Genomic DNA, 10,261 nt, shown 5'->3' with positions numbered 1-10,261 from the left:
GCACAGGAGCAGGAGTTAAGACGGGATTGGGAAAGTCCATTGTAATGCATCTCACCAGAGATAAATAATAAAATAATAATAAATAAATTATTAGTATATAATACAGTAAATAATCAATGGATTTAATGAGTGGACATAAGAGAATTAGCCACCCTAAGAGTTTGCAATGACAATATTTTTGATATTTGCAGGTTAAAATGAATTTTGTAATGACTTTTCTCAAAACATATGGCATTATTTGCTTCAGTTCTTGTGTTTTGCTTTGAAAATGCACTAAATCAGTAACACTTGATTTATATAATTTGTCACATTTCTTCCAGCTTATTGACTTCGTAATATTAAGAAATGAACTATTTGTTAGTACTTATAAAGTTTGATCTCATTCTGCATGCCTTATTCTACTCAATACCTAAACCCAAATATACCTTACCAACTATTAATAAGCAGCAAATTAAAAGTTTATTGAACTAAAAAATCTTAAGGCATCTTTAGACTGTACACATTACACTGTTTTCAATGCTTTGAATGTCTCTGAACTGTTGTCGTCTATGCAGGATGAGAGAGCTCTCTGATTTTATCCCCATTGGTCAGATTAAATGATAGCCCCGCCCTAGACTCGTGACATTGGTTGAGCTGTTGCCATGCTGTGCTGGTCAGAATTCTCATGCAAGCAGACCATTGTTTAGACAGCGCCCATGTTTGTCTTTCTTAACTGGATTTTAGCACCCTAGAAATCATTTACAGCGTATTAAAAAGCTCCCGCAGAGTTCTGGCTGTTTTTCCCCACAAGTCCTTCTCAGATTTTCTGTAGAAAATGTTCAAATCCAGCTATTGCTGTTCTCACACTTGTGCTAATATTGGTGTGGTTACAACAGTGATGGGGCCTGGCTGATGCGGGCATTATGGGAAACTTTGTTCTTTGTTTACTTGAGTAGTTTCAAAGTGTCTTTGCACCCTTTTTGTGGTGTTTCTTATGGGTTGTAATGTTATGAATGTGGAGTCATAAAATGGGTAATCTGTTTGTAATACACTTCTGTGATGTTAGTGGCATAATCCACGATTTTTGGCTGCGATACATAATGCAATTATTAGAAATTTGCACTTATTATAATATAAACTGTAAAAAGTGGGAATTCAAAAACACAACAGCACTGTATATACTACAAAAAATTGAGTTTTTGTCTTGTTTCTAGTACAAATATCTAAAAATTCTTAAATTAAGAAGCATTTTCTAGACAATCCAATAATACATGTATTGTAGTTACCATTTATTCATGTACTTTTTGCATTTTAGAAAATTACAACAAAAAAAGAAACCTACAACAAAATATACAAACCATACAATACAATAATAATACATATAAAATACAATACAAGAAAATCCTAACCTACGGTATATGACAGAACTACAGAACACTGAGGGACAAATGCACATGAAAGCAAATTATAATATAGCTGATCAGGTAATGCATAAGTAAAAAGAATTATAAAGTAGCATTGCTCCTGTATTACCAAAATTAAAAGCATTATTCTGACTATAGTTTAATGTTAAATAATAGTTTGTGCAGATCATTGAAAATATTATAGATTATGAATAGTGATTATCGATTACACTCAATATTTAGTTACTATGTTATTGACGGGTCATTGGTTATGCTTGCATTTCTTCCAATGCATTAAGGCATTCTAATATCTGTCCCTATGTTTTATCAAATATCTCCAATTTATTATTATTGCTATATCTCAATCTTTCCACATTCTCAATCACCCTTTTGGCAATTACCATACCAAATAACATAGCTTGTCTTTCATATTTATTAAACATCTCTTAAGTCGCCCAATATCCCATGGACAGCTATAAGTGGATGTCCTTCAAGTTTTATTGGAGGGCTTTAAATATATTTTCCTAAAATTCTTGTAGTTTAGGACAGAACCATATCCAATCGGTTAGGGATCCTTCTGCTGCTTTAAACCTGTCACAAATTGGAGATACCTGAGGAAAATCTTTTGCAGTTTATCCTTAGATAAGTATGATCTGTGCTGGGTTTTAAATTAAATTAAATTAAATTATGTCTTACAATAATTAAACATACATGTATATTCTCTAGGCCTTCTTCCCAACCCTTAGAATCTATCTCTAACCCTGAAGCTTACTTCATTTTGACATCTACAACTTCCTGTCTTAACAAAGTGCTATAACAATCCAAAAATATTGTCTTTTTTCAGAAATATTGTTAAATTTAAGTGAGTTCTTCTTTAAAACAAGCTAAATAATCTGCCAATGGGGTAAGCAAAATAATCTTGATTTTGCTTTGAAATAAGATTGTTTTGCTTTACCCCATTGTAAGATTATTTTGCTTGTTTTAAGGAAAAACTCACTTAATTTTGGCTTATTATTTCAACAAGAAAATATTTATACTTTCCTAAAATGCTTTGTGTTTTAAACATTTAAACTAGAAAAAGAAAAGTTTTTTTTTTGTTTGCAGTGTGTGGCTGAAAATCTTTTTCACTCTTTGGGAGACCACTCATTGCTAGACCTATAAAAAGCTTTCCAGCCTAAATTTATCCTGGAAAAAGCTATAAAATGCTATCTAGGACTGTATATTTCTCTATAAAAACCTGTCAAAAAATGTGGTTGGTGGCCAGGACATTGCTAAGGTGGCTGATTCCTGTGACATTGCTAAACTGTGACTTCAGTTCAGTTTCACATCAATATTTAATCTGCATCCCAAATCCCAATGTTTTTAATATTAGTAGTCCATACGAACCCTTCTTTACTGTTCAAATTGACTACCCTTTTGTTATATTGGTGGCAGTTTTTACCCCATTTAATTCCATTATAATGACATGTTTTGATTGCAAAGCCATGACAGCATATAGTCATGCATTCTTGATTGTTTTTGGTTTTTCCTCCTGGTAAGAGGTACAATTAGAATTTTTTACTTTTGATTATCAGTTTTAGTGCATTTGGAGTGTAGTGTGTATGTATGAAGCTAGTTTCGGGCTTTTATATGGAGTATCATATAAATATTTATATATTTATTAATTTATAATATAAATATATTTTTGCACAGGCCTAAAGGGTTAATGCTGCCATCTGATGATTAACAGTAAAAATGACAAATGTTACCTCTTCCCAACAGGGAAAAACACCAACAGTCAAGAATGCAGGAGTATATGCTGTCATGGTTTTGCAATCAAAAAATGTGATTATAATGGAAGTCAATGAAGTCAAAAAAACGAACACAACGAGAGAGGAGTCAATTTGCATCCCAAATCAAAATGTTTTTAACATTAGTAAGGTATATTAAAGGGTTTGTTCACCCCCAAAAAATGTACTTTTCCTGTTAGTTTCCTTGCCTTTAGCCTATCCAAGATGTAAGTGACTTTTCTACTTCCCCAGTAAACATTAAAGAAGATTTTAGCGAAAACTGTGGTGAATCAGTCAATTCTTTTAAAAAATTTGAAAGTCAATGAAAAACTTATAGAGGCAAAACAAAATTAATATCAGAGATTTTTTTATTTTTTGGATGCGCCATCCTTTTAACCGTGAACATGAGCAATGATAACACTGATGATCGCCTTAGCAAACACACCCAATTAAAGCAAAGAGAGGGAAAAATGCCATGAAGTGATGCCATGTTTTGTGAAAAGTTACTCTGCTGTTTTTATACTCGGGCATGACAGATTTTCCTTAAGCCGCCCATACCTCTGCCAAGGAAATAAACACATCCGTAGATGTTTACCTCCAAAGTCTCAGAACTACGGTGGAGTTCCTAGAAGTGAATTAATCTGGCTGCTCTGATGATAATAGAAATGTAATCGGGTCTTACATTCATTCTCTCTGGGCGTGTGTGTGTGTGTGTGTGTGTGTGTGCGCGTGTGTGCGTGTGCGTGTGTGTGTGTGTGCTCAGCTGTAGGGATTTCTAATCGAGCCGTACTAGCAATGCAGAATTTGCTGGAGATTGTAGCTCCTATGCGCTCATGTTACACAGAGCTGCACATTTTCAATCTGATAATCCTCCACTCACCATTTTTCTCAGAAAACATATTTCTAAAGGTGCCATAGACTTGAATATTTCACCTGATGTTGGCAACAACCAAATAAATCCATATATGCAAAGCAAACAAAAGTTATTAGTTTACAAATGAAGTTCTGTGTAATAAAATTAAATGACACAGGGAAAAAGGTATTGAACACATGAAAGGAGCTGTGGAAATGCATGGAAAGCCCAGACAGCAGCTGAAATCTCTCAATAGTTCTTCAGCAACTCTCTGCTGTTCCTCATTGTAAATGAATATCAGCTGCTTCAGTCCAACATCTACATTAGCAGGAGGATAAAACCAGGGTGAACATTTCAGCAAGACAATGATCCAAAACACAGCCGAGGAAACTCTCAAATGCTTTCAGAGAAAGAAAATCAAGCTGTAGAATGGGCCAGCTAATCACCTGACTCCAATCCAATAGAAAATACAAAATAAAGCTCAGATTTAATAGATGAGACCCACAGAACCAACAAGATTTTCACAGAAGACTTTATTCTCCATATGAGAGACATCTTTAAGCTGCCATAACCAAAAAAGCCTTTTATATAAAGTGTTAAACATGTTTCAGTAGTTCAGCACTTTCTCCTTGTGTCGTTTCATTGTTATTTTTTTTATTTTTTTATTTTTATGTTTGTATTGTTTGGGTTTTTACCTAAATTTGGTTCTATCTCATGTCAACAGCTCCTTCAGAAATATTATTCTCAGGAAAAAACATGACATGTTCAATACTATTTCCCCCACTGTATAATCAGTAACACGGCTTGTTGATTTTGTTTAGGGTATGGACAGACGGGGCCCGAGTCACACAAGCCTGGATATGACTCTATTGCATGTGCGGTTTCTGGTATGATGCACATCACTGGTCCTGAGGTAAGAGCAATGCTTGTTTGTTTTAATTAATTGTCCACCTGAGTGAAAAAAATTGTCTTAGGCTCAAAAATACAACAAATTAATACTGATATATGACAGGATAAAATCATCATCGCTCATCGATAATGAGTCATCGCTATTACATTATCATAAAATTGGAAAAATGTGCTGATGTGTTTCAGTATAAAGCGTGTCATTTCTAATGGCTAACACTATTTACTTTAAAGGGATATTAGTTTTCAACATTCTTCGAAATATCTTCTGTGTTCAACAAAAAATAGTAAACTTAAAGGGCTAGTTTACTCAGAAGGGAAAATTCTGTTCGAAATTAATCAGCCTCCATTTGTTTAAAACTTATTTAAAGGCCTAGTAGACCCAAAAATAAAACAAATACTATGAATGTTAATGGTTACAGGTTTCCAACATTTTTCAAAACATTTTATTTTGTGTTCACTCAAAGTTTGAAACTCATGTAAATGACGACAGTTTTCATTTTCTCACAATTACATAATAATAAAATATTATATAAATGTTTCAATACAGACTGTGTCATTTCAAATGCTTAAATTGACTTTGAAAAGACAATTTACTCAAAAGTGAAAAATCTGTCATCATTTACTCAGCGTTCAGTCTTTTTAAATGCAGTTCACCCAAAATGAAACGTTTATTTACTCACAAAGTGGTTTCAAACCTACATTAGGTTTTTATTTTTTATTTTGTTGAGCACAAAAGAAGATATTTTGAAGAAAGCTGACTACATATAACCATTGACTTGCATAGTAAGAAAAACAAATACTTTATCAGTTAATGGTTACAGGTTTAAAACATTTTAAAGAACGAACATTTAAAGAGAAAACACACAACACACACAACACAACACAAAGTTTTGAAGCCACTTGAGGGTGAGGAAATTGTTAGTACATTTTCAGTTTTTGGGTAAACTATTGCTTTAACATCATCGTAAATGCACCAATCCACTTACATAATGTTTTTACATAATTTTGAATGGCCTCAGTCATTAATATTGCGCATTATACAGTGCATCACTTTAAATAATTTACAGTATTAAGCATAAAAAGAAAAAAAGTCTTTAAAACTGCTTTAGTTTAATAATATACCTCTGGTTCAACTACAAATCAGCTCTCTAAAATGTTTTATTTTTTCAGATATCATTCCTTCATTAACTAAACAAAAAAAAAAAAAGAAAAAAAATGTGCTGAAGTATGCTTATTTAATAACGACACACCTAACTGTTGCACCATCACCACTGACCAATGGTAGGTAAAACAAGTTTACCAGCCTGAGTGAAGTTTTCCAATCATACCAGTTTGTTCTTCAATTTCCATTAAAGTTTTTGATTTTGAGTGCCGTTAGCAGTTTTAGGCCCTGTATCTCCTGTTGATTTATTTGTTCTGTTTTAAGGACGGGGATCCAGTCAGACCAGGTGTCGCTATGACAGATCTGGCCACTGGTTTATACACTCACGGAGCCATAATGGCCGCTTTGCTTCAGAGGCAGAAAACAGGACGAGGCCTTCATATAGACTGCAATCTTCTGTCTTCACAGGTAATACTACTGTGACTTTATGACTACACTTTATTATTAAACACAACTTTATGTAAAAAAAGCATCTGATCATAGTGACATGAATAGCTTTACATAATCTGCAATTAACATGTCGACAGGTCATAACATTATACATATTAATTTGGGACTTTAATATCGGACTGCTAGTTTAAAGTTCGATCTTTTCTTCGCATGAAACATTGACATTACATTACAAACTAGATTTTTAAAAACATTTTATAGGCATTTGATTCAAAAACAAAGTCTTTCCCTTAAATCAGGGCTGTCAAACTCCTCTGAGTGTTCCTGGAGGGCCGCAGCCCTGCACAGTTTAGTTCTAATCCTGTTTCAACACACTTACCTGTAAGTTTCAAACAAGCCTGAAGGACTCTATTAGTGTAATTAGGTGTGTTTAATTAGGGTTGGAACTAAACTGTGCACAGCTGCGGCCCTCCAGGAACTGAGTTTAGACACTCCTGACTTAAATGTTTCAAAGGCAACCTTGGGAGTTTTCATTTTTAAGTTTTGCCACAAGTTCTTCACACATTTGCAGTAAAAAGTGATTAATACATGATCATTTTGATATAAAGCTCCATTAATAATGCCAAAATTCATTATATTATTTTTAGTTAAAAATGAAAGGTACTGTAGCTTGCATAAAATGTATATTTCAATATATAAAATAATTCAGAAACTTTTTTTTAAATTGTTGTTGATATGATATTACTGTTGTTATTATTATTATTATATAGATTTTTTTTTAAATAGCTGTTTAATTAGTTATAGATTCAGGAAACTCATTTAAATTAAAGTGAATGAAATGAAAATTTTGAGCTAAAGTGTAAGCAGTTCCATTAATATCTCCATTAATTCATTTCAACATTACTGATCAAAGTTTAGGGTTAGTGTGATTATTTTTTCTTTTCTTTTTAAATGGAATTTTATTTATTCAACAAGAATGCATCAAAACTGACAGTGCAGACATTTATTAATATTGCATTTTGTATTGAATTTATTCATAAAGTGCTTTATAGCCGTTACATTAAATATATTTAAAAGGTTTATAAAAAAAAACTTCATTTGTACTTTTAATTTGCCAAATAAATTGCTATTTTAAAGAATGATGTTATTTAAAAAATAAACAAATACCTGCTGAGCATAAGAAAGAGTCCTTCACAAATATCTCAAAGTTTTCAATGTTATTGTGAGCAAACATGTTTTGTTAGTGATGATTGAATATTTCAGCATTGATTCATTGTAAGTTTCCATAAACTCTGTAAAATCTAAATCTTTACCGGGGTAAGATTGAAAAGTCAGACACTGAAAGCCACTTTGATTATTATTTTTAATTTACCTGAAAGATTTACGTTTAATAACACTGACTGACATCACTTTTCATGTCTCGTTCAGCTCTTCAAATCATTCCTCATTCAGATTTGCTGTTATTGGTTCTTGCCCAGTACATCAAATGAACTTTTTAAATCAAACCAGACCACAGTTTGTGTGTGTGTGTGTGTGTGTGTGTGTGTGTGTGTGTGTGTGTGTTTGGCTAGAAAGCATGCAGTTCCCTGGAAGTGAGTTTAATCTGACCCATTCCCTACTCTAGAGAAAACATGAACGTTTTGCTTTACAGTATAAATAAATCAGCTCTCCATTATCGTATAACCGTATAAACCAATCGATGTCCCCAGCTACCAGACTTCAGCATGCGCTCTTTAATTTGACCCGATGGCTTCATACAATATATTTTCTACATTTTTCACCGTGAACATTGTATACAACCAATACAAGTGTCAAGCTGAATGGCTTTTAGGCAAAGTTTCTAAATCATGCGGCCACTTTAAACTTGGTCTTTTTGGATAACTTTTCTTCCTTATGTAAGCAGTGACTCAGCTCAATTTGTGCCTGTCGTAAGTAAACGTTGGTGTGGACGCTAAAGGGTAATGGCTAATTCATAAGCATTATATGCATTGTAAGGATCAGTAGGCTTTCCTACCATGTCAACGTGTACTTCATGAGGTAATTGGGTTTTGAGACAGGCTAATACCTGTGCTTATGAGAGCAAATGGTAGACCATTTACAAATGTGATTGTGAATAATTTCTGCTTGCTGCTCTTTTGACTGAGCGACCTCAAAAAGCTCGCCAGCCAACCACCGGTTCTGCCCGGAAATGCAAGATTACAAGGCTCTTAAATAGCAGCGCTCAAACTGAAGACGTCAACACCGTTTGAGAAGCCAGGAGCGTGTGGCATCATGGGAATTAGCAGAGTGTGTGGCTGTCTATCGCCGGTGATGTTTTGCAGACTTCACCGCTTGCCAGGATAAATCTGAGGGAATACTTTGTTTCACGTTGAGTGTTTTTTATATTCCCTTCTTGTTTCTTAATTACCTGGCGGTACGTGTTTACTGAAAACCTAAAGACAGACGTGCGGTTTAACTTTTGCATCTGCAGTTTCACTTAACAGGAACGTTCTGTTGACTTTTCTCACCATGGTAACTACCTGAAACCTCAAATACCCTCTTCGGCTGGTTTTTGGAGCAGAAATGCGAGATTGACTGAAGCCTTCATAGATAAATATTTGCACGCAACAAACGTGTTTTTCATTTTGTGCAGAATGACAAAAGTGTTTCCTCTACGCAGCTTGTTATTGTGTTTTGACACAGAATAAGGGAGGAAAACTCATAAACTCTAAGAGGTCGAAATGCAGAGTCTTCAAAACTCTGGGGTTTTTGGGTTTTTGTCATGAAACATAGTTCGATATCTGAAACTATGTTGAAGCACTGGACTCACAGTTAAGAGTTTTAGGACGTTTACACCCTAGTGTTGTCAAAAATATTGATTAATATCTATATTGAAATATTTAAAATGATACAGTCTTGCTTTTGATTAGTAGACTCAAAGAATTATTTGTTGCTGCTTGCTCAAACTACTTATTTAAAATAAGTTGAAACAACATAAACCTTGAAGTTTTTTGGGAGCTACTTTATTGATTTATGTTCAGTCCACTTAAATTTGTAAAAACTATTGATAACTTAATGGTGCAGTATGTAAGTTTGACACTCAGTGGTTGAACAAGGTATTGCATTCTTGCTTCAAAACACATGCAAGCATAGGTTGCCAGATTGACGACACCAACAGGAGTGTGCCTGACTAAAGGCTGATTTAAACCATGTTCTAAATAAACTTATAAACTTACCATATTGTTGGAGAGCAGTAGGTGCACTATTCTTTTAAAGCCGTTTTGGCACGCAACGCACATTTTCATTATGACTTTAGTACTGTTTTTCAGATAAACAAGAATGTTCACTTAGCATGTTTCTTATATCTGCAAAGATCTTATAGTTTTTTTATGCTTTATAAGAGTCCAAAACCTACATACAGCACCTTTAGGTAAGTTTTAGGGCGTTTACACTTGTGTTGTCAAAAATGTCGATATAACATAGATACAAATAGTTAAAATGTTACAATCTCGCTTTTGATTAGTATCGATTCTGGCTTTACCCTCTCTTCTCACCAGCAGGGAGTTCAATAAGCTTCAGGATGTTTTCTTATTTGATCATTTATAGAGATGCATTACAATATAGCTGTTAAGCAAATACAACAGAACAAAATCAGCTTGTTAAAAATCTGTTCATGTTAATAGAGTTTTTATTTGAACCATCGACGGCAACACACAAACTTTTTATTTTATAAATGGTATTTCGGCAACATCATGGCTGGTAGAGCCCTGCATTTGAGCTCGATCCAAATTTCACATCATAGCTAGCACGCATATCG

At 33.8% G+C, this 10,261-nt stretch overlaps 1 protein-coding gene and 1 long non-coding RNA gene across 13 annotated transcripts in view; one reads left to right on the top strand and one right to left on the bottom strand.

Annotated features, from left to right (window-relative positions):
• Positions 1 to 10,261, top strand: part of sugct (succinyl-CoA:glutarate-CoA transferase) — a 304,284-nt gene that overhangs the window by 50,501 nt on the left and 243,522 nt on the right. For 11 of the 12 annotated variants that reach the window (XR_015524573.1, XR_015524571.1, XR_015524572.1 and 8 more), the window contains 2 exon segments: positions 4,826 to 4,917; positions 6,340 to 6,483. Coding sequence is in view for 6 of the 12 variants with exons in the window: in XM_087308852.1 (XP_087164978.1) it covers positions 4,826 to 4,917; positions 6,340 to 6,483 (236 nt within the window). In the remaining 6 variants the exon portion in view is untranslated. 12 annotated transcript variants of the gene reach the window in all.
• LOC141380807 (uncharacterized) overlaps positions 1 to 10,261 on the bottom strand; it is a 37,874-nt gene that overhangs the window by 3,218 nt on the left and 24,395 nt on the right. The window lies entirely within an intron of this gene.

Source organism: Danio rerio, chromosome 24 (assembly GCF_052040795.2).
Source record: "Danio rerio strain M-AB ecotype USA chromosome 24, GRCz13ab, whole genome shotgun sequence".
Taxonomy (NCBI): Eukaryota; Metazoa; Chordata; class Actinopteri; order Cypriniformes; family Danionidae; genus Danio; species Danio rerio.
This window is presented reverse-complemented; position numbering and strand designations above follow the sequence as displayed.